Raw genomic sequence first — 25599 nt, 5'->3', positions numbered from 1 at the left:
AGCATCCACCTCCTTCCTATAATGAGGCGACCAGAACTGGACATAATATTCCAAGTGTGATCTAACTAGTTTTATAAAGCTGCAGCAAAACCTCATGGCTCTTACACTCAATCCCCCTGATAATGAAAGCCAACACACCGTACGCCTTCTTAACAACCCGATCAACCTAGGTGGCAACTTTGAGGGATCTATGTACGTGGACCCCAAGATCCCTTTGTTTCTCCACACTTCCAAGAATTCTGCCTTTAACCCTGTATTCAGCATTCAAATTCGACCTTCCAAAATGAATCACTTCACATTTATCTAGGTTGAACTCCATCTGCCACTTCTCAGCCCAGCTCTGCATCCTGTCAATGTCCTGTTGTAACCTGCAACAACCCTCAACACTATCTACAACTCCTCCAACCTTTGTGTCATCGGCAAACTTACTAACCCACCCTTCCACTTCCTCATCCAAGTCATTTATAAAAACCACAAAGAGTAGAGGTCCCAGAACAGATCCTTGCGGACACCACTGGTCACCGACCTCCAGGCGGAATACTTTCCATCCAGTACCACTCGCTGTCTTCTTTCGACCAGCCAATTCTGTATCCAGACAGCCAAATTTCCCTGTATCCCATGCCCCCTAACTTTCTGAATGAGCCTACCATGGGGAACCTTATCAAATGTCTTACTGAAATCCATATATACCACTTCCACTGCCCGACCTTCATCAAGGTGTCAAAGAATTCAATGAGGCTTGTGAGGCATGACCTGCCCCTCACAAAGCCATGCTGACCATCTTTAATCAAACTGTTTTTCTAAATAATCATAAATCCTATCTCTCAGAATCCTTTCCAATGTTTTGCTCACCACAGACATAAAATTGATGGGTCTGTAATTCCCAGGGATTTCCCTATTCCCTTTCTTGAATAGGGGAATAACATTCGCCTCCTTTCAAACATCCGGTACTACTCCAGTGGAGAGTGAGGATGCAAAGATCATCGCCAACGGTGCAGCAACTCCTCCCTCGCTTCCCGTAGTAACCTTGGGTGTATCCTGTCAGGCCCAGGGGACTTATCTATCCTGATGCTTTTCAAAATTTCCAGCACATCCTCCTCCTTAATATCAACCTGTTTGAGTCTATTAACCTGGTTCACATTGTTCTCATGGGCAACAAGGTCCCTCTCTCTAGTGAATACTAAAGCAAAGTATTCATTTAGGGCCTCCACTATCTCTTCAGACTCTAGGCACAAGTTTCCTCCACTATCCCTGATCGGCCCTACTCTCACCCTGATCATCCTTTTATTTCTCACAAGTGTAGAGGACTATAGTGTTGTTTATCCTTACTGATTGTGGTCTATGGGTCAGGAAGTAGAGTATCCAGTTGCCTAGGGAGGAGTAAAGTCCTAAATTTTGGAGTTTGAAATGAGTTTGGCTGGGATTATGGAAGGCGGAGCTGTAGTCAATGAATAGGAGTCTGACATAGGAGTCCTTGTTGTCGAGATGCTCCAGGGATGAGTGGAGGGCCAGGGAGATGGAGTCTGCTGTGAACTGGTTGTGGCGGTATACGAATTGCAGTGAATCTCGGCATTCTGGGAGCATAGAGTTGATGTGTCTCATGACCAACCTTTCAGTGTGTTTCAATTACCTTTTTTGTGGTCAAATTATCACAATAACCATATTTACTTGATCTGTGGTATTACTGTCGCAGAATTCCCCACCAACATCCTGAGGGTTCACCATGACCAGAAACTAAACAGGAAGGGCCACAAAAATACTGCTTCTCCAAGAGCAGGTCAGAGACTATGAATTCAACATTGAGTAACCCCCAAAGCCTGTCCACTGCCTGCAAAGCACAAGTTAGGCGTGTCATAGAATAATTCCCATTTGCCTGAATGTGTGCAGCTCCAACAACATTTAAAAATCTTGACACCATCTGAACAAAGCAACTTGCTGGACTGGCAGCTATCCAGTACCTTAAACATTCACTCCCTTCACTGCAACATGGTGACAAGCAGTGTGTATCATCTACAAAGTAATACAAACCTTGCAGCAACTGGCCAGGTTTCCTTCCACAGCACCTTCAAAACTTGCAAACTCTACCCCAAGAAGGTCAAGGGCTGCTATTAAATGGGAGCACCACTACCTGCCCTCCCAAGTCTCTCACCATCATGACTTGAAACTGCATTGCCATTTGTGAGGGACCAAGTCCTCACCCGATATATTTCCTTCATAAAATATATTCAGAAATTTGCTCCTTGTTATATCCACAAGTTTCAAACTGGTCAAAGACCTAGAATTAGCCATTTTATGTCCGTGTGTAACCCCCACAAACAAAAGAAGCTACCTGGATCCCTGAAGTGCCACTTTATTTTATAACTCCATTTTATAACTGTTACGATCCCAGTTGATATAACTGGATGGAATGATCCCAGAATGGAACCCTTGCTTAAGACCATACATTTTTTTAATGAGGAGTCACAGGACCACTAATTCGTTTTAACAACAAGACATTTTTTTTTGTTAAACATGAAAAAATTGAATTATGGTACAACACGCCTTCACTTTAGAATTAACACTGATTACAAAATAAATCTTAATCTACAATGATCTTATTAACACAGTCTCATTTAAGCACACAGAAGGACTGTGGGCCAGTGCACTCTCCACTCTGAAACCTAAGTGACTGTTTGGGGATGCCTCCTCAGAATCTCCCCAAATGATTGTCATGTGAGAGTTTCCAAACTCGACTCCCAAAAACACACTTTAAAATCTTCCCTCACAATTAAGCATTCCCAAATCCAGACCAGGTTTTCCAAATGGCGCTTTTCAACAAAGCTTCAGCTCCACTTTTAACAACGAATCGAGTCCAGGATTTTACACCAACGCCTTTGAGGTTTCCTTAGTCTTGAGTGCCTTTACACAAACTCCTGAGATCCAGACCCCGATTTCCTTAGTTATTTCAATACCTGTTTCACAGGCTGTAGTAAAATATCTCTCAAAACTGAAAATCCCTTCAGATATCTTTCTGGCGTCTCAGCTGCCTTCTCAGCTCTGTCTGTCTTTACTCAACAGTACTCTCTTCTAGTTCCTTTAACCTCCGACTTCTCTTCATTTCTCTAATTTCCTTAACTTCCTGTTCTTCAGATCTTTGAGCTTGTTTACTTAACCATTACACCAAGGTATGACTTTTCTTTTGGCAAAACAAAGTTGTCCTCCCTATAGATTGCTAATCCAACTGCTTCTAGTACAGCTGTGAGAGTTATTAGTGATAATCTTTATTAGTGTCACAAGTAGGCTGACATTAACACTGATGAAGTTACTGTGAAAAGCCTCTGGTCGCCACACTCAGGCGCCTGTCCGGGTACGCAGAGGGAGAATTCAGAATGCCCAATTCACCTAACAAGCACGTCTTTCGGAACTTGTGGGAGGAAACTGGAGCACCGGGAGGAAGCCTGCACAGACATGGGGAGAACGTGCAGACTCTGCACAGACAGCGACCCAAGCCGGGAATTGAACCTGGGTCCCTGGTGCTGTGAAGCAACAGTGCTAACCACTGTGCTACCATGCTGCCCACAAAGTTGCTTTCTCTCTCACTACCTATGGCCAACTGCAATCAAATTAGCTAAACCAAAACTTAAAAGCTTCTCTGTTTGATTTGATTTGATTTATTGTCACATGTACCGAAATACAGTGAAAGGTATTTTTCTGCGGCCGAGGAACATACACAGGACGTACATAGTAGAGACAAGAATAATCAATAGGGACCATTGACAAATGGTACATCGACAAAACAGTGATTGGTTACAGTGCGGAACAAGGCAAACAAAGCAAATACATGAGCAAGCGCAGCATAGGGCGTTGTGAATAGTGTTCTTACAGGAAACAGATCAGTCCGAGGGGGAATCGTTGAGGAGTCTTGTAGCTGTGGGGAAGAAGCTGTTCCTATGTCTGGATGCGCGAGTCCAGACTTCTGTACCTACTGCCTGATGGAAGGGTCTGGAAGAAGGCAATGCCTGGGTGGGAGGGGTCTCTGATAATGCTGTCTGCCTTCCTGAGGCAGCGAGAGGTGTATACAGAATCCATGTGGGGGTGGCAAGTTTGTGTGATGCGTTGGGCTGAGTTCACCACAGTCTGCAGTTTCTTGTGATCTTGGACCGAGCAGTTGCCATACCAGGCTGTGATGCAGCCGGATAGGATGTTCTCTATCAGTGTTCTATGTTGTTCTATGTTCTATCAAATGGTCATTGGATAGACATATGGACGATAAGGGAATAGCGTAGATGGGCTTTAGAGTGGTTTCACAGGTTGGCGCAACATCGAGGGCCGAAGGGCCTGTACTGCGCTGTTATGTTTTATGTTCTATCGCACATCTGTAGATGTTTGAGAGAGTGGATACAGACATGCCAAATTTGTTGGTGATGGTGACCCCCAGGAACTTAAAGCTATTGACCATCTCCACTTCGGGGCCGTTGATGCAGACGGGAGTGTGTCATGCTGCGCATCTTGAAGTCGATGATCAGTTCCTTGGTCTTTCCAGCATTTAGAGAGAGGTTGTTTTCTGTGCACCATGCAACCAAGTGATTTATCTCCCTCCTGTAGTCTGATTCGTCGTTGTTTGTGATGTGATACAGTCGTATCATCCGCAAATTTACAGATCGAGTTGGAGTTAAATTTTGTCCCACAGTCATGGGTGTATAGGGAGTACAGTCGAGGAATAAGCTCACGTCCTTGCGGGGCTCCGGTGTTGAGGACTATTATGGAGGAGGTGCTGTTGCCTATCCTGACAGATTGCAGTCTGTTGGTGAGGAAGTCGAGGATCCAGCTGCACAGGGAGGGGTAAAATCCAAGATTGCGGAATTTGATTAATGGTCTTGTTGGGATAATGGTGTTGAAGGCGGAGCTGTATTCTATGAACAGCAGTCTTACATAGGTGTCCTTGTTGTCGAGGTGTTCGAGTGTGATTGCAGAGCCAGTGAGATAGCGCCTGCTGTGGACCGGTTGCGGTGATGGGCAAACTGCAGTGGAGCGAGACCGTCTGGGAGGCTGGCAGTGATCCGGCTCATGAATAGCCGCTCGAAGCATTTCATGATAACAGACATCCGGGCCACCGATCGGTAGGCGTTGAGGCAGGCTACCTTGTTCTTTGGGACTGATATTATGGCGGCCTCCTTGAAGGAGGTGGGGACCTGAGAGCAGAGGAGTGAGGTGGTGAAGTTATCTGCGAATACACTCGCCAGCTGGTCTGCGCAGGCTCTGAGTGCTCGCCCAGGGACTCCGTTGGGGTCAGTCGCTTTCCGCGGATTCACTTTCAAGAAGGCTGCTCTGATGCATAGTGGTCCAGGTGTATCCAGGGCTGTTGGGGCGGGTGGCACTGATGCATTGGCTGACTGCTCAAAGCAGACATAGAACTTGTTCAGATCATCGGGTAGGGATGCTCCAGCCCCAGGAGCTCAACTGTACAAAGTCCCAGTTGCTAAGCAATGGCTGAATGCCTTCACTGGCCTATTTATTCATGCTGTAGCCCTCTCTGAGCATAATAGAAACACAGTTGGAACTTAATCAACCCCCACACATACAAACATCTTTATCCAGCATGACTCTAACTGTGGGTTTTAGCCCTCCAGCCACAATAACATTAAATTAAACTCACTTAAAACTATACCGTTCTAATGTTTACCAATATAAATCCCTTAAGACTACCTTTGTTTTCCTAACATAACCAGTCTGCCCCTCTGCTAAGACAAAGGGCTCTGCAACCTTCTTTTCAATCCTTCAGGGTTGAGACATATAACAATTTTGGGGACCCAGCTGAGGCATACATGTGGAGAGAGGTGGGAGTCATGTGACCTAGGCTTCTGGCTTGTGAAGCCAGTAATATTACCTTGCTGAACTTTGATGTCTCGGTCTTTTTTATCATCTGGCTAGCATCCTTACAGACCAGGAGCTCTGGGCTCCTAGCTCGATCCGCACTACGACTGCTGGAAATTCTGTACCATCACTTAGACGACTGATTCATCTCTGCGTGCCTATCTTACTGTATAAAGTCAACACCACTGGAAAAACTAATTATGCAGCATTGCTTTCAGCCTGTGAAGAAATACCTAATTGGAATTTCATGCGAATGAATAGTTACTTTCTCTCTGATCTCTGCACTGTAAAACCTCCTTTGCTATCTCGCTGTTGCTGTACGAATGCAAATTTGGATATGTTGCGCTCCCTCCACCTGCGTTTTGTGTGTACAAATAAATGAATCCTTTGAGTTCATGCTATCTCAACCTTGCGTAGGGTTATTACTGGAGGTAAACAAATTAGAACCCCTTTGTAAGGACTGGTGGTGGGAGGAGAAATTTGTGTTGTTTAAATTGACTGTCCTCCTGTCGAGCACATTCCTTCCCTAATGCTGGGTCAAAACCTTCAACTTCCCAACTAACTACCCACATCATAAGGACTGCACAGTTCAAGGAGGGAGCTCGCCATTACATTCTCAAGAGTAATTGGGAATATATGCTACTGGGAGTGAGTCCACAGCAGAAAATTGACATTAAATTATGGATTATAGGCCATTCAACCTCTTCAACCTGCTCTGCCATTTAACAGATAATGACTGAACTATTTGTGTTTCGAATTCTACATTCCCATCTATCTGGATAAGCGTTGATTCTTGTGAAGCAAGGGAATCAATCTACCACTTCCTTAAAAATGTTCAGTGACCCTGCTCCAGCTGCCTCCTGGGATAAAGTTTCAAAGTGTTTCAGCCTTCAGAGAAAGAAATTCTCCTCATCTTGGTCTTAAAAAGGTGACCCTTCATTTTAAAACTGTGCCCCCTAGTTCTGTACTCACCGACAAGAGGAAACATCCTTTCCACGGCCATCTTACCAAAGCCATTCAGGATCTTATCAAATCACCCTTCATTCTTCTAAACTCCAGTGGAAATAAGCCCAGCACAGCATGTCCAACCTATGCTCATAAGACACCCTGCTCATTACAACCATTAATCTAGTAACCCTCCTCTGAACCAGCTCCATCACATTTACATCCTTCCTTAAAAAAGGCGACCAACACTGCACATAGTATTTGCGATGTGGTCTCGCCAATGTCCTGTATAACTGTCGTGGCATTCTTTTTTTCTTGTTCAATTTCTCACGCAATAAAGGGTAGCATTCCATTAGCCTTCTTGATTGCATGCCATACCTTCATGCTGACTTGGAAAACACCCAGATCCCTCTGCATCCCTAAATTCTGTAGTTCTCTGTTTAAGTGATGCTGTGCTTTTTTTTATTACTCCGGCCAGAGTAAAAGCTTCACATTTTCCCACATTGTATTCCCGCTTCAAATTTCTGCCCACTCACTCAACCAATCTATAACTGTCTGCAAACCTCTTTATGTCCTCTACACAACGTAATTTCCTACTTGTCTTTGAATTGTCTACGAATTTAGCTACTATGTCTTTGCTCCTCTCATCTAAGTTGCTGATGTAATTTGTAAAATGTTGAAGCCCCAGCACAGACCTCTGCAGTTCTCCACTCGTCACGTACTGCTGATCAGAAAAATACCCCTTTATTCTTACTCTGTTTTCTGCTAGCCAGCCAATCCCCTGTCCAGGATAAAACATTAGCCCCTATGCCATCAGAATGGTTGATTTGGCACAGTGGTTAGCACTGCTGCCTCACAGCTCCAGGGACCCGGGTTCAATTCCCACCTCGGGTGACTGTGTGGAGTTTGCACTTTCCCCCGGTGTCTGCGTAGGTTTCCTCTGGGTGCTCCGGTTTCCTCCCACCATCCAAAGATGTGCGGGTTAGGTGGATTGGTCATACTAAATTGCCCCTTAGTGTCTATAAGGTTAGGCGGTGTTACTGGGTTACGGGTTAGGGTGGAGGCGTGGGCTTAAGTAGAGTGCCCTTTCCAAGGGCCAGTGCAGACCAGATGGGCCAATTGGCCCCCTTCTGCACTGTAAATTCTATGAACTTCCTCATGACAGATGTCAATTTAACTGGCCTGTAGGTTCCTGTTTTCTGCCGCCCTTCTTTCTTAAACGAGGGGCTGTACTTGCTACCTTGCAGTCAGATGGAAACTTTCCAGAATCGCGTTAAGTTTTGAAAATTAGCACCAGCAGATTTGGTACTTCACTAGCCACCTCCTTTAAGAACCCAGGATGAAGTGCATCAGGACCCGGAGCCTTGTTATCCCATAGCTCTCTTTGCTCAGTACTGCTTCCCGAGTGATTGCGATTTTACTAAGTTCCCCTATCCTTTCCACCACCTGATTTACAGCTATTGCTGGATGTTTTTTGTATCTTCTATAATGAAGACAGAAGTAAAATATTGGTTAATTTCACCCACTATATCTTTAGTATCCACTATTATCTCCCCATTATTTCTCTAGAGGATCAACACTCACTCTACGGACACTTTTTTTCTTTTTAGATACCTGTAGCACTATTATTGGCTGTTATCCTTTGACAGAGAAATAATTTTGACAATTGAATTTGGTACTGTTGGAGGGAAGAAATGCTCAGAGTCCGTTTGCAACCGCGTGGTATTGGTAAAACCTTTGTTCATTTGAAAATGGCTGTATGTACAACAGGAGAACCAGAAGCTGCTGCTGCCTTCAGCTGACAAGAGTCTGTTCTGATTTTTTACAAGGATTTCATGCATACATATTTTAAGTTCGTTCACAGTTACAGATAAACATTGACGTCATTGATCAATTTCATACAATGCAATCTGGAGTAAGCATTGCACAGGTCAAAGAGACACAGCCTGAGTGAGACACGCCCAGAGTGGGGAATTTGTAAGTTGGTAATTTGATGCAGTGAGGTAATTCGGTGCAGAGTGGGAGCAGGTCCTTTTTCCCTACTGTTTTGTTCTCTCTCTTTCTTCTGGCCCTGTAACTTTTCATCAGCAAGGAGAGAACCTGAGAGCACCTGAGACCCTCAGAAGGTAAGTAAGTGATTTTTACTCATTTTTACTTTTATTACTTTTTCATATTGTGTGTTGGGGGGGGGAACGACGACTGAAGTGACATCACAGAAAAGCTGTGACCTGATTGGCTGGTTGGGAATGTACACTAAATTAAAAAATTAAGCATTGGTGAACTAATTAAACATGATTACCTTTAGAGGGGTATCTAAGCCAGAGATCGGAGAGTACTGTATTTAGCTTTCACATTTATAGTAGAAATCTAGTGGTAGGAAACAGATAGTTAACAGTAACTTTTTAAAAAAAAATTTACATTTAATTTACTAATTAATTGACGCAATGTCAGTTAGAGGGGTGTAGTGCTCTGACTGTGAGATGTGGCAGGTCCGGGAGGCTTCCACCGTCCCGGATGGCATAATCTGCAGAAAATGCACCCAACTGGAGCTCCTCACAGACCTCATGGTTCGGTTGGAGCAGCAGTTGGATGCACTTAGGAGCATGCAGGTGGCGGAAAGCGTCATAGATAGCAGTTATATAAATGTGGTCACACCCAAGGTGCAGGCAGAGAAATGGGTGACCACCAGAAAGGGCAGGCAGTCAGTGCAGGAATCCCCTGTGGTTGTCCCCCTCTCGAACAGGTATACCCCTTAGGCTATCCCCCCCGACAGTATCCAATCAGGGGAAAACAGCAGCAGCGAGAGCAGTGGCACCACGGCTGGCTCTGATGTTCAGAAGGGAGGGTCAAAGCGCAGAAGAGCAATAGTCATAGGGGGCTCTATAGTCAGGGGCACAGATAGGCACTTCTGTGGACGTGAAAGAGACTCCAGGATGGTATGTTGCCTCCCTGGTGCCAGGGTCCAGGATGTCTCCAAACGGGTAGAGGGCATCCCGAAGGGGGAGGGCAAACAGGCAGAGGTCATTGTAAATATTGGTACTAACGACATAGGCAGGAAGGGGCATGAGGTCCTGCAGCAGGAGTTCAGGGAGCTAGGCAGAAAGTTAAAAGACAGGACCTCTAGGGTTGTAATCTCGGGATTACTCCCTGTGCCACGTGCCAGTGAGGCTAGAAATAGGAAGATAGAGCAGCTAAACACGTGGCTAAACAGCTGGTGTAGGAGGGAGGGTTTCCGTTATCTGGACCACTGGGAGCTCTTCCGGGGCAGGTGTAACTTTATAAGAAGGACGGGTTGCATCTAAACTGGAGAGGCATAAATAACCTGGCTGCGAGGTTTGCTAGTGTCACATGGGAGGGTTTAACCTAGTATGGCAGGGGGGTGGGCATGGGAGCAATAGGTCAGAAGGTGAGAGCATTGAGGGAGAACTAGGGAATAGGGACAGTATGGCTCTGAGGCAGAGCAGACAGGGTGAAGTTGCTGAACACAGCGGGTCTGGTGGCCTGAAGTTCATACGTTTTAATGCAAGAAGTATTACAGGTAAGGCAGATGAACCTAGAGCTTGGATTAGTACTTGGAACTATGAGGTTGTTGCCATTACAGAGACCTGGTTGCGGGAAGGGCATGATTGGCAGCTAAATGTTCCAGGATTTAGATGTTTCAGGTGGGATAGAGGGGGATGTCAAAGGGGTGGCGGAGTTGTGCTACTGGTAAGGGAGAATATCACAGCTCTACTACGGGAGGACACTTCAGAGGGCAGTGAGGCTATATGGGTAGAGATCAGGAATAAGAAGGGTGCAGTCACAATGTTGGGGGTTTACTACAGGCCTCCCAACAGCCAGCGGGAGATAGAGGAGCAGATAGGTAGACAGATTTTGGAAAAGAGTAAAAACAACAGGGTTGTTGTGATGGGAGACTTCAACTTCCCCAATATTGACTGGGACTCACTTAGTACCAGGGGCTCAGACGGGGCAGAGTTTGTAAGGAGCATCCAGAGGGCTTCTTAAAACAATATGTAGACAGTCCAACTAGGTATGGGGCTGTACTGGACCTGGCATTGGGGAATGAGCCCGGCCAGGTGGTAGAAGTTTCAGTCGTGGAGCATTTCAGGAAGTGACCACAATTCAGTAAGTTTTAAAGTGCTGGTGGACAAGGATAAGAGTGGCCCTAGGGTGACTGTGCTAAATTTGGGGAAGGCTAATTACAACAATATTAGGCGGGAACTGAAGAACCTAGATTGGGGGCGGATGTTTGAGGGTAAATCAACATCTGACATGTGGGAGGCTTTCAACTGTCAGTTGAAAGGAATTCAGGACTGGCATGTTCCTGTGAGGAACAAGGATAAATACGGCAATTTTCAGGAACCTTGGATAACGAGAGATATTCTAACCTCGTCAAAATGAAAAAGGAGGCATTTGTCAGGGCTAAAAGGCTGGGAACAGACGAAGCCTGTGTGGAATATAAGGAAAGTAGGAAGGAACTTAAGCAAGGAGTCAGGAGGGCTAGAAGGGGTCACGAAAAGTCATTGGCAAATAGGGTTAAGGAAAATCCCAAGGCTTTTTACATGTACATAAAAAGCAAGAGGGTAGACAGGGAAAGGGTTGGCCCACTGAAGGATAGGCAAGGGAATCTATGTGTGGAGCCAGAGGAAATGGGCGAGGTACTAAATGAATACTTTGCATCAGTATTCACCAAAGAGAAGGAATTGGTAGATGTTGAGTCTGGAGAAGGGTGTGTAGATAGCCTGGGTCACATTGAGATCGAAAAAGACGAGGTGTTGGGTGTCTTAAAAAATATTACGGTAGATAAGTCCCCAGGGCCTGATGGGATCTACCCCAGAATACTGAAGGAGGCTAGAAAGGAAATTGCTGAGGCCTTGACAGAAATCTTTGGATCCTCACTGTCTTCAGGTGATGTCCCGGAGGACTGGAGAATAGCCAATGTTGTTCCTCTGTTTAAGAAATGTAGCAAGGATAATCCAGGGAACTACAGGCCGGTGAGCCTTACTTCAGTGGTAGGGAAATTACTGGAGAGAATTCTTCGAGACAGGATCTACTCCCATTTGGAAGCAAATGGATGTATTAGTGAGAGGTAGCATGGTTTGTGAAGGGGAGGTCATGTCTCACTAACTTCAGAGTTTTTCGAAGAGGTCACAAAGATGATTGATGCAGGTAGGGCAGTGGATGTTGTCTATATGGACTTCAATAAGGCCTTTGACAAGGTTTCTCATGGTAGACTAGTACAAAAGATGAAGTCGCACGGGATCAGGGGTGAGCTGGCAAGGTGGATACAGAACTGCCTCGGTCATAGAAGGCAGAGAGTAGCAATGGAAGGATGCTTTTCTAATTGGAGGGCTGATACTAGTGGTGTTCCGCAGGGATCAGTGCTGGGACCTTTGCTGTTTGTGGTATATATAAATGATTTGGAGGAAAATTAACTGGTCTGATTAGTAAGTTTGCAGACGACACAAAGGTTGGTGGAATTGCGGATAGCGATGAGGACTGTCAGAGGATACAGCAGGATTTAGGTCGTTTGGAGACTTGGGCGGAGAGATGGCAGATGGAGTTTAATCAGGACAAATGTGAGGTAATGCATTTTGGAAGGTCTAATGCAGGTAAGGAATATACAGTGAATGGTAGAACCCTCAAGAGTGTTGAAAGTCAGAGAGATCTACGTGTTCAGGTCCACAGGTCACTGAAAGGGGCAACACAGGTGGAGAAGGTAGTCAAGAAGGCATACGGCATGCTTGCCTTCATTGGCCGGGGCATTGAGTATAAGAATTGGCAAGTCATGTTGCAGCTATATAGAACCTTAGTTGGCCACACTTGGAGTATAGTGTTCAATTCTGGTCGCCACACTACCAGAAGGATGTGGAGGCTTTAGAGAGGGTGCAGAAGAGATTTGCCAGGATGTTGCCTGGTTATGGAGGGCATTGGCTATGAGGAGAGGTTGAATAAACTCGGTTTGTTCTCACTGGAACGACGGAGGTTGAGGGGCGACCTGATAGAGGTCTACAAAATTATGAGGGGCATAGACAGAGTGGATAGTCAGAGGCTTTTCCCCAGGGTAGAAGGGTCAATTACAAGGGGGCATAGGTTTAAGGGGCAAGGTTTAGAGTAGATGTACGAGGCAAGTTTTTTTTACACAGAGGATAGTGGGTGCCTGGAACTCGCTACCGGAGGAGGTGGTGGAAGCAGGGACGATAGTGACATTTAAGGAGCATCTTGACAAATACATGAATAGGATGGGAATAGAGAGATACGGACCCAGGAAGTGTAGAAGATTGTAGTTTAGTCGGGCAGCATGGTCGGCACGGGCTTGGAGGGCCGAAGGGCCTGTTCCTGTGCTGTTCTTTTCTTTGTTCTTTGTTCTGATCAGTAGAGATGTTTCCTGAGCCCCTTTTTGGGGAAACTGATTTACTCATACAATGGGTTTTTACAAGTTACCAGATCATGTTCAGAATGTTCCCCTTAACCTGAAATAATGCCGTTAGTCCTTGGTGAGGCGTTAATGGGTTTGTATTCCCTTCTCTGGGTAGAACAATGAATCCCCTGCCGACAAGCTTGGGCCATAGTCTTGTGAAGTGGGTTCCCTGTCCTGTAAAATGATTAAATTATCCCAAGTGCAGGTTTTCTTAAGGTTTCTGGCTGATCCAACAATTTAACCCTTTGCCTACCGGTTTTCCACTCCCCATGTGCTGCTTTTAACCTAGAACATCTTTTTATTAATATATATGTTATTTTCTTGCTAACAGCTCGCTAATAGAATAAGGATGCCCCTTTGAGGTTAAGATTCATTGGCTTATGACCAAGTAGTTGATGTTGGCAGGTGGTAAAAATACGTAAATGATCCATTTTTCTCCCTCGCTAGTGCATTTCTATAATTAGCTACAACACCGCTTTCCTCGAGCTGCGTCTATCCAAAATATCTTGTGCATGTATTGCAATCTATCATATTTTTGGGTATTAAAAACCATAACAGTTGCACAGAGAAAAGCATCTCTACTTCCCCAACGCCTGATGAATGAAGTCACTTCATGATGTAACATGGATTACAGCAAAAGGAGGTCATGGCTTTATGTTCATTCTCTGAGTGAGCTGGTGTCTATGTTGGCAGATCTTGGTTAAAGTGCTGTCATTGGTCATTGTTCTCCTTAGCTGGAGTTCTTGTGAACCTGCAGCTAATGTTGTGAAATGCAAAAGCTCCTATCTATATAAAGATTAGATATCTGCACATTCTCCTCGTGTCTGCGTGGGTTTCCTCCGGGTGCTCTGGTTTCCTCCCATAGTCCAAAGATGTGCAGGTGAGGTAGATCAGCCGTGCCAAATTGCCCCTTTGTGTCCAAAGGTAAGGTGGAGTTATGGGGATACGGTAGGGGAATGGGTCTGGGTAGGGTGCCCTTTCAGAGGATTGGTGTCGACTCGAATGGCCTCCTCCTGCACTGTAGGGATTCCATGATTGATGTTTGTGGTTTGTCTAAATAGACAGCAGGATCACTCCAAATGTCCTCACTGTTTATCCTCTCCCACTTAGAATAGGAGGTCGGGGATTAAAAATCTAGTGGTCCCTGCTCTTCTCTCCCCTCTGTTACTCTCTTCCTTGTTTCTCTGCTGTCCCTTTTTTTCCTTCAATCGTCCATTGAACTTGGGTGCTGAGGCCCATTGTATTGCTCCTGTTGGTGTTGAAGTCAGCTGACTGCAGTTGGGGATCAAAGCTATACTCGTGTTCATTTGGCTGGACTTGCAATGTAGCAGAATATGCTTATCCAGTTATCAGGGAACAATCTGCCTTTCTGATTGTCAGTGTTTCAAAGAAACAAGCAAACAAGAAACAAAGAACAATACAGCACAGGAACAGACCCCTCGGCCCTCCAAGCCTGCGCCGATCCCGTGCCCTATCTAAACCAACCACTTGTATCCTTCTAGACCCCGTCTGTTCATGTGCCTATCGAGATAAGTCTTAAAGGTCGCTAACGTATCTGCCTCAACCACCTCACTTGGCAGTGCATTCCAGGCCACCACCACCCTCTGTATAAAAAAAAAACTTCCCCCGCACATCTCCACTGAACCTTTCCCCCCTCACTTTGAACTTGTGCCCTCTTGTAATTGTCATTTCCAGCCTGGAAAAAGCCTCCAACTGTTCACCCTATCTATACCCCTCATAATTTTATAAACTTCTACCTGGTCGCCTCTCAGCCTCCGTCTCTCTAGGGAGAACAACATTGTGGTAAACCTTTTCTGTACTTTCTTCAAAGCCTCCAGTATTCCAAATGTGGCCTACCCAACGTTCTATATAACTGTAACAGAATGTTCGCGCTTTTATACTCGATACCCTGTCCTAAGAAGGCAAGCATGCCATGTGCTTTCTTTACCACCATTTCCACCTGAGCTGTCACTTTTAAGGATCTGTGGGCCTGCACGCCCAGATCTGTGTCTCTATGCTCTTGATGGTTCTGCCATTTATTTTATAGCTCCCACCTGAATTGGATCTACCAAAATTTATCACCTCTCATTTGTCCGGGTTAAATTCCATCTACCCAATTTTGCAGCCTGTCTATATCCTGTAGTATTCTCTGACAATCTTCATCACGATCCGCAACTCCTGCAATCTTAGTATCATCCGCAAACTTGCTAATCAGACCCACTACGTTTCCTTCCAAGGCGCACAACATCAGAGGTCCCAGCACTGATCCCTACGGAATTATCCTGTTGTATTCTTTGACAATCTTCATCACTATCCGCAACTCCTGCAATCTTAGTATCATCCGCAAACTTGCTAATCAGACTCACTACGTTTTCTTCCAAATCATTTACATATATTACAAAGAGTAGAGGTCTCAGTTCTGATCCCTGTGGAACACCACTAGTTACAGACCTCCATTCGGATAAACACCCTTCCACTGCTATCCTCTGTCTTCTATGGCCAAGCCAGTTCTGAATCCATCCAGCTAGATCACCCCTCACCCCATGTGATTTAATCTTTTGCACCAGCCTGCCACAAGGGACCTTATCAAATACTTTACTAAAGTCCATGTAGACAACATCCACAGCCCTTCCCTCGTCAATCATTGTCACCTCAAAAAGTTTTCTCTGATTATATAATCTATTGTCTCTCCTGTGTACTCAATAAATGTTGTTTTTCTCCGATCGTGATTCTTATAATGTTAATCTCCTCTCCTGCACTAAAACTGAATCATTGTTGACTCTTCCATAATTGTTAGGATTAGCAATTTTTAGGTTATTGTGTAGTTGTTAAAACCTAGGAACATAGGAATTTGAAGCAGAAGTAGGCAATTCAACCCTTCGAACCTGCTCCGCCGTTCAATCAGATCATGTCTGATCTCTTCCTGGTCTCAAATCCACCTCCCTACCTGTTCACTGTAACCCATTTATCCGCTTTTAAAATCAGAAATATACCTCCTTGAAACGATTTTAATGACTCCGATTCCACTGCACTCTGGGGCAGCAAGTTCCACAAATTCACAATCCGCTGCGAGACATAGTTCCTCCTCATCTCAGTTCTAAATCTACCGCCCCTCAATCTATACCTGTGACCTCTCGTTCTCGATCGCGCTACAACGGGAACATTTGGCCTACGTTTACTTTATCATTCCCTTTTAGTATCTTGTATACCTTGATCATATCCTCTCTCATCCTTTTAAACTCCAGCAAGTATAAGCTCAAACGATTTAATCTCTCTTCATACGTGAACCGTTTGTCCCCGGAATCAATCTGGTGAACCTCCTCTGAACTGCCTCCAATGCAAACACTATCCTTCCTCAAATAAGGAGATCAAAACTGGATGCACTACTCCAAATGTGGCCGAACAAACACCCTGTACAATTGCAGCACTTCTTTGCTTTTATGCTCCAGTCCCTTTGCAATAGCACTAACATTATTGTCGCAACTAATTTGAAACACTACAGACTACATTATTTCTTGTACACAGTCCACCAGTTGCATCGCTTCCTCTATAAACGCCTCTACCTGCTTCAGTGAATTGTCATCAAAGTTTCTGACCTTGAATTCTGACTCCTCCACAGATTCGCTGAACTTTACTTTCTCCAACAATGGGCGGGATTCTCCCAGCCCCGATGCCACGCGGAGAATCGGTGCCGGTGTGTTTGGCGCGGCGCCGGTCACGGGCTGCTCTACGCGGCCGGGCTGCCGATTCTCTGGCCCGGATGGGCCGAGCGGCCGCTCTAAAAAGGCAGAGTCCTGCCGGTGCCGTCCACACCTGGTCGCAACCGGCGGGAGCTCTGCGCGCAGGGTCGGGGGGCGGCCTGTGTGGCGGGGGTAGGGGGGCTCCGACCCTGGGCGGGGGCCTCCAATGGGGCCTGGCCCGCGATCGGGGCCCACAGATCGGCGGGCCGGCCTCTCGCTCCCCGGGCCTATTTTCTTACGCGCCAGCCCCTGAACTCCCACGCCATGTTGCGTCGGGGCTGGCACGTTGAGGGAGGCCACTGCGCCAGGATGGAAGGCTGAAGCGGCGTGAACCGCTCCAGTGCCGTGCTGGCCCCCTGTAGGGGCCAGAATCTGTCCTCCCAGCAGCCCATTCACGCCATCATGAAACGCGACGGCGTGGACATTCTGCTGCCGAATGGGAGAATCCCGCCCCATATGTCCACGTGTGCACCTTCTGTTTCCTTATGACTAGTCTCTAATGCTGCCATCATTTGCATAACCAATGACTATTTGTTTAGTCTTTATGATTTTTGTTTTATTTGTTCCCTCTGCCTTGCAGCCCATCTCTCTGCTCTCAAGTATCTTAAACCCCTTCTTTTGATGGTACTTTGCTTACTCACTCCAAATGAAGTGCTTACTCACTCCTGTTCACCTTCTGTTAGATGTTAACTATTGTGTGCGTGATAATGTAAACACTTCAAAATGTTGCCTTGTACACAAGGAATGTGATCTACAAATGCAAGTTGTTACTAAAACCGGCCCTATTTTATTGGTCACAAATCTGGATCGATAATTCTGTTGCAGGTGTGAGAAGGCCAAGTTTAGTAATAGAAATATTGTGTGCTGCTGCATAGATACCATTCTCCTACAAACTGAATTAAAGCACTAATTTAAAAGTGTTCAAAATTGAAACTGTTGGAGTGTTAAAATATAATACAAATCTTCTGGCATTGTATTGCATAAACCATTCTACATTAAACCATTACACAAGTCTATCTTTGTGTTTTTCAGATGCAGATTTAGGTCGCTGTCTTGCAACAGATGGAATGTACCTTTACTCAACTAACTCTGTTGGCAAGGGGATCAGCAAGCTGGGATCAGGGCTCCATGGGACTCTCCGGTAATCAACTGCAATTACAGTTTTAAATTTGGTACACGTAGAGTTAAACCAGTTGGAAATAAATTTTGCATTTTTAACTTTCCTTTTGAGGGTAAACCACACTTGTATTTCGTTGAGCAGCCACAAAACCAACAGATTTGTTCTGGCTGCTTTGCCTGGTTAATTAATCTTGGGAGTTCACACATTGCTTTTCAAATTACTGTCGACAGCATAACCTTTTCAGGTGCTTGTAAGTGCTGAGAACTCCATTTCTCAAATTTGGAATATTGCAACATTTTTTTTGTCTCACACAATTAATAATTTAATCACTTAGTTGTATATTGCTGAAAAAAGAGGCAATATATTGAAGCTTCACATCTTACACGCATCAGGACAGGCACAAGAATGCCACATTTCAAAGGGAACAACAGTTTATACCGTAAGAGGAAAAAAAGGTGCTGATCGATTGGCAAGTCGTCTCAGGTTGTGACATTGCCATGGCAAATGCACTAGAAAGCTGTTTTTATTCAAAAGGTGCAATGTCTGGACATACTACTTTTGCCTGCAGAGGACAGGCTCCTGCATATGAATATATGCATTCAGCATTTGCTGAACAGGCCTGATTGTGCTAAGATGCAATCAGTTGGGCTCACAATAGAGCTCGCAATGGACTTTCTCAAAGCTAAATAATTATTTTCTCAACTCAATTATTTTTTGACTGAGTTGACAAAAAAGATATTGTTTCTGGATATTAAAGGAACTATTCAATGTCTCAATGTGTCCTCCCACAAACTGGTTTGATTTTCCAGCCTCTGCTAAATTCGCTGAGCTAGTACATTAAGCACATTAAAGTGTAAAGTGAAAAAGTAAGCTGGGTATGCATTCCTGGTCACTATCCACTGATGCCTGCTGGAAAATATAGCAGATATATAACAGATTTGAGCTTGCTGTGTGGGCTTGAATAGCCTGGTGGTGAATCACCAGTGGTTGGGCTTAGACATGGAAAATGCCCAGCACAACATGTTGCCTTCAGGTGGAGAGAGGTTAGAAAATAAATTTAAAATTCATTTTTTAAGACTACTCATTTTCTTTAATTTAAGAAGTATTTTTATTCAAATATTCAATATTTAAACATTTTTACAAAGAATAAGCCCAATACAACCCACCCCTCCCCACCCCTTGACGGCAACCAGATCCCCAAAGTGTAATATAAACACACCCCATTTCTTGAGGAACTTTTCATCTGCCCCTCTCAGAACAAGTTTCACTTTCTCCATGCATAGGAATTCCATTAGAGGCAAGCTGAGGCACAGGGGGGAGAAGCTGACCTCCACCTCAACAGGATCTGCCTGCGAGCGATCAACGCGGCGAAGGCTGCCCCTGCACCCGTGTGCAACTCCAGCAGGTCTGACCCCTCGAGGGGGCCAAGCACCAAATCTATGTGTAGGACCTCTGACATGTACTAAAAAACAACGAATAAAATGTCTTCAACTTCGGGCAGGACCAGAACATGTGAACATGATTAGCTGGAAACCCCCCCACCCCCCCCAACCATTCGCAGCTATCCTCCACCCCGTCAAACAGCCGGCTCATTCTCGCCTTTGTTAAGTGCGCTCTGTATGCCACTTTAATTGAATCAGCCCCAGCCTCGCGCACAAGGTTGAGGCATTAATCCTCTCACCATAATCCCTCCTCCAGTAGTATCCCCACATCCTCCTCCCACTTGGCCTTGATCCCTTCCACAGACACCTAGGGGCAGCACAGTTGCATAGTGGTTAGCACAGTTGCTTCACAGCTCCAGGGTCATAGGTTCGGTTCCGGTTTGGGTCACTGTCTGTGGGAGTTTGCACGTTCTCCCCGTGTCTGCGTGGGTTTCCTCCGGGTGCTCCGGTTTCCTCCCACAGTCCAAAGATGTGCGGGTTAGGTGGATTGGCTATGCTAAATTGCCCTTGGTGTCCAAAAAAGGTTAAATGGGGTGACGGGATTACGGGGATAGGGTGGAGGTGTGGGCTTGGGAAGTGAGCTCTTTCCAAGGGCCGGAGCAGACTTGATGGGCTGAATGGCCTCCTTCAGCACTGTAAATGCTATGATCTATTCTCCTCCATGATCCTACCGTAAATCGCCGTAACAATCACACCCTCTAGCCCCATCACCGACAGCACCCCGGGAAGTTCAGGAAGACCTTTCTTGCGAAGTTCCGCACCTGCACCTATCTAAAGCCCTCCTCGTGTTGGAGCCCAAACTTTACCCCCAACTCCTCCAAACTTGCAAAATGCTCCTCCGAAAATGAATCCTTTACCCCTCTATCCTCCCATCCCTGGAAGCATCCTCTCTGAATCAATCCCATGGTCCCCTGTTATCGGCATCACCCTCGAGCCTGCCATCAACTTGAGAATTGCCTCCAAATGTTCAGCGTAGCTACCAACACAGGACTCGCTGAGTACTTCCCTTGGGTAAATGGTAGCCTCCGCAACCCCGACCCCTTACAGGAATCCACCTCTATCCACACCCTCCATCTCCCTACTCCAGCCCTGCACACTCCGGATTTGCCACCTAGTATTAGTCCACACTTTCCTGCCCACACAAACATCGAGACCAGACTATCCACCCTCTTAAAAAAGGACTTTGTTAAAAAGACCGGCAAACACTGGAACAGACACAAACATTGCAGCAGAATGTTCATCTTCACTGTCTGCACCACCCTGCCTGCGACGAGGGGATACTATACCACCGCAACAAGTCCTCCTTCACCCTCCCAACCAAGCTCGTAAAATTGAGCTTACAAAGCCGTGCTTAATCCTGCGCCACCTGCACACCCAGATTCCTCAAATGAGTTGTCGCCACCCGGAATGCAACCCTCACACCCCCGCCCCTGCGCCTGGGGAAGACACCACAAAATATTTGCTTTTCCCTAAATTAAGTTTATACCCCCTAAATGTCTTGAATCTCCTTTGCATCCCCACGAGATACCTCACCGAAGAGCTTGGGTCAATGATGCACAAAGCAGATCGTCTGCGTACAGAGACATTCTATGCTCACACCCCACCACCACAACCTCACTATCTCCTTCCATAAGTCCAATCCCCTCAGCGCAATGACCAAGGGCTCCATCGCCAGCATGAACAAAAGGGGGTGGGGTGGCGGGGACATGGGGCATTCCTGCCTTGTTCCCTGAAAGAGTTGGAAGTACCCTGAATTCATATCGTTCATTCGTGTACCCGCTGTTGGATCCTTGTACAGCAATTTCACCAGTTCAAACTTGGGCCCATCCAAAATTTCTCGAACGTCGCAGATAGCCCCACTCCACTGTGTCAAATGCCTTCTCCGCATCTAATGCCATCACCACCTCCAAGTTCCCGTTCCCACCTTCTGGTCGAGAAAGCACCATACTCGGCAGTCGCCGCACATTTGACGACAGCAGCCTGCTCTTAATAAACCCTGTCTCATCCTCCCCAACCACCTTTGGAAGGCATTCCTCCAATCTCAACACCAACACATTTCCCAATATCTTAGCATCCACATTCAGTAGAGTAATGGGCCTGTATGACCCATACTCTACCGGATCCTTCTCCTTTTAAAGTAATAATAATCTTTATTATTGTCACAGGTAGGCTTACATTAACACTGCAATGAAGTTACTGTGAAAATTCCTTAGTCACACTACCTGTTCGGGTCCACTGTAGGAGAATTCAGAATGTCCACATTACCTAACAGCACGTCTTTCGGGACTTGTGGGAGGAAACCGGAGCACCCAGAGGAAACCCAAACAGTCACGGGGAGAACTTGCAGACTCTGCACAGACAGTGAACCAAGCCGGGGATCGAACCTGGGAGGGTGCTCTCCACCCTCCGCAGCTCCTCACACATCGTGGTGAACTGGTCACAGTTCTGAGACCATGCCTCCTCCATCCCCTTCATCTTGTCTCCTTGTTCCCGCACTGCCGTCAAAATCTTCCCCAACACCTCTTTCTTGGGGGCAAAGGTTCACCAACCCACTCCTGGAGCGAGGTCGTCATCTCTGTCCGATGCCTGTCGAGGTGTTTTGAAAATAGCTGCTCAAACTTCCCAGCCATTAATTCGGCCATATTTTCCACTCTGATGGTCGCTGTCCCACCCGGCGAGTTCTGTCCCGCCGTCTTTTCTCCCGCTGAGCTCCTCACCACGATCGGCGTCCTTTCACTTACTCCCTTTTTCCATGTGTTTCCTCCCTGAACAGAGGCTGGAATGTGGCGGCTTTCACAGTAACGTCATTGAAGCCTACTTGTGACAATAAGTGATTATTTTTATTATGTTATTTTTCCAGTTTTTGACATCCTTGAAATGCCTCAGACCTTCCACAACTTGTCACGTAAAATATTTTCCAATAAACTGAGTGCAAAGAGCCTAACAAAGAGGACTGGCAGGAGCCACCAAACATACAACCTACACCAACATCCCCTTGAGACCACTCTTTTGTGTTTTGAGTAACTGGTGCCAAAGAAGAACCAGGCAACATGCCTCAATGACTACCATCCAGTGGCCTTGACATCTATCATTATGAAGTGCTTCGAGAGGTTGGTTGTGAGACACATCAACTCCATACTCCCTGAATGCCTTGATCCACTGCAATTCTCATACCGCCACAACCGGTGCAAGGCAGAAGCCATCTCCCTGGCCCTACACTCATCCCTGGAGCATCTCGACAACAAGGACTCCTATGTCAGACTCCTAACCATGGACTACAGCTTGCCTTCAACACCATAATCCCAGCTAAGCTCCTATCAAAACTCCAAAACCTAGGATTTGGCTCCTCCATCTGCAACTGGATCCTCAACTTCCTGACCCATAGACCACAGTAAGGATAAGCTACAACACCTCCCCAAGATAGTCCTCAATACCGGGGCCCCACAAGGCTGCTCCCTATATACACAACTGTGTGGCAAAATCTGGTTCCAACTCCATCTATAAGTTTGCTGACGACACGACCGTAGTGGGTCGGACCTCAAACTTAATGAGTCAGAGTACAGGAGGGAGATAGAGAATCTATTGACGTGGTGTAACAACCTCTCCTGGCACGGTAGCACTGTGGCTTCACAGCGTCAGGGTCCCAGGTTCGATTCCCCGCTGGGTCACTGTCTGTGCGGAGTTTGCACGTTCTCCCCGTGTTTGCGTGGGTTTCCACCGGGTGCTCCGGTTTCCTCCCACAATCCAAAGATGTGCAAGTTAGGTGGATTGGCCATGGTAAATTGCCCTTAGTGACCAAAAAAGTTAGGAGGGGTTATTGGGTTACGGGGATAGGGTGGAAGTGAGGGCTTAAGTGGGTCGGTGCAGACTCGATGGGCCGAATGGCCTCCTTTTGCACTGTATGTTCTATGTTCTAAATGTCAGCAAAACTAAGGAGCTTGTCATTGACTTCAGGAAGCGAAGTATCATACACACCCCTGTCTGCATCAATGGTGCCGAGATAGGGTTGACAGCTTCAAATTCTGTGTCTGTGTGTAAATTCCTAGGTATGCACATCACCAACCAGCTGCCCTGGTCCCCACACGCCAATGCTACAACCATGAAAACACAATAGCGCCTATATTTTCTCAGGAAACTAAGGGAATTTGGCGTGTCCAACTGCTCGGCCCAAGAAACTTCAGAGTCGTGAACGCAGCCCAGTCCATCACACAAACCCGCTTCCCATCCATTGACTCGGTCTACACCTCCTGCTGCTTTGGGAAAGTGGACAGTATAATTAATGATCCCTCCCACCCAGGTTATTCTCTCTTCCAACTTCCTTCCATCGGGCAGAAGATACAAAAGTCTGAGAACACGCACGAACAGGTTCAAAACACTTCTTCCCCGCTGTTACCAGACTCCTGCATGACCCCCTTATAGATTGTATTGATCTCTCCATGCATCTTTTCTCCTGAGTAGAACTGCATTCCGTATGTGTCACCAGATGTCTATGACTATGCATTGACATTGTATATTTATCGTATGTCCTGTGTTTTCCTGTGTGGAATGATCTGCCTGGACTGTAAGCAGAACAATACTTTTCACTGTACCTTGGTACACATGACAATAAATCTAAATCAAATTAAATCTATCCATGGAGCTGCTGTACAATTCTTAATAAATACCTTTTGTGTTCATTCATGAATACTGAAGTGCATCTTTTTATCGTCGTTAAACATTTTCCAATTAATTGGCAATTTAGCATAGCTAATCCACCTACCCTGCACATCATTGTATTGTGGGGGGGTGAGACCCACGCAGACACAGGGAGAATGTCATTTTTTTTAAAAAGTGCTCACCAGAATGCCTCAGACGAATAGACCCATTTGATTCCTCCAAGGAGGACTGGACATAATATGTCGAACGCCTTGGGTATTATTTCCAAGCAAAAAAAATAGACGAGGAGACGAAACGCAAAGTAAATCTGTGTTTGTAGAACTTAGACCTATAAACTTATTCGTAGTCATATTGCACCAAGCGCGCCCAATCCAAATCATTTAGGGAGCTTGTGGATTTAGTGAAGGCTCAATTGCAACCTCAACCATCAGTCATACTCCAGAAATTCAAATTTAATTCGAGGTTGAGAGCCCGAGGTGAATTGATCGCACTTACATTGCTAAACTGAAGCAATTATCGGGAGTATTGTGAGTTTGGAGCTGCCTTAAACGACATGTTATGGTTAATCTGTGGGGTGAACAATGGCATTTTTCAACACGGATTGTTTGCAGAGGTCAACTTAAATTTTAGATGAACAATGGAGATACCGCTGGCCATGGAAAACGCTGAAAAAGTTTCATCAGAAAATGGCGACATTCACCAGTTAGGGCAGGAACTTGCAGTCAGCCATGGTGCCAAAACCACAGCTGTGAAACGGGACACAATTACAACCACCGACAAAGCAAATTGATGCAGAATAGGCAATTGGTCAGTAGTGCTTACAGGAGAATACTATGGAGGTAACCACATTCCTGAATCATGTTGGTTTAAGGAAGCTAAGTGTTTTTATCGTCACAAAAGTGGACATTTGATAAAGCAGTGCAGAGTTAAGTAAAGATCACCGAGGAATCAATCAGCCATGATGTTACAAGTATAAATGTAGAGCAACCTAGTGCCAGTGGTTCTGGTATTCTCCATCTGTTTAATCTAAAAGCAGGCAAGATAGACCCTATTATTGTAACTCTCCGAGTAAAGGGACCCTTCTTAAGTTGAAAGTGGATACAACAAAGATTTACCAGACTGATTCCAGGGATGGTAGGTGTCGTATGAGGAGAGATTGACTAGGTTAGGATCGTTCTCGCTGGAGTTTGGAGGATATCATAGAGACGTATAAAATTCTAACAGGACTTGACAGGGTAGATGCAAGGAGGATGTTCCCGATGGTGTGTGTGTCCAGAACTAGGGGTCACAGTTTGAGGATTCAGGGTAAACCATTTCGGACAGAGATAAGGAGACATTTCTTCACGCAAAGAGTGGTGAGCCTGTGGAATTCATTACCACAGGAAATGGTTATGCTGAAACACTGAATATATTCAAGAGACT

The 25599-nt window shown here is 45.8% G+C and overlaps 1 protein-coding gene across 1 annotated transcript in view; it reads left to right on the top strand.

Moving 5' to 3' along the window:
* The window catches only part of LOC140397295 (probable E3 ubiquitin-protein ligase HECTD4), a 561188-nt gene that overhangs the window by 119419 nt on the left and 416170 nt on the right, over positions 1 to 25599 (top strand). Inside the window, 1 exon segment of the mRNA XM_072486148.1 lies at positions 17992 to 18100. Within this exon segment, the coding sequence (XP_072342249.1) occupies positions 17992 to 18100 (109 nt within the window).

This window comes from Scyliorhinus torazame, chromosome 1 (genome assembly GCF_047496885.1).
Source record: "Scyliorhinus torazame isolate Kashiwa2021f chromosome 1, sScyTor2.1, whole genome shotgun sequence".
NCBI classification, from domain to species: Eukaryota; Metazoa; Chordata; class Chondrichthyes; order Carcharhiniformes; family Scyliorhinidae; genus Scyliorhinus; species Scyliorhinus torazame.
This window is presented reverse-complemented; position numbering and strand designations above follow the sequence as displayed.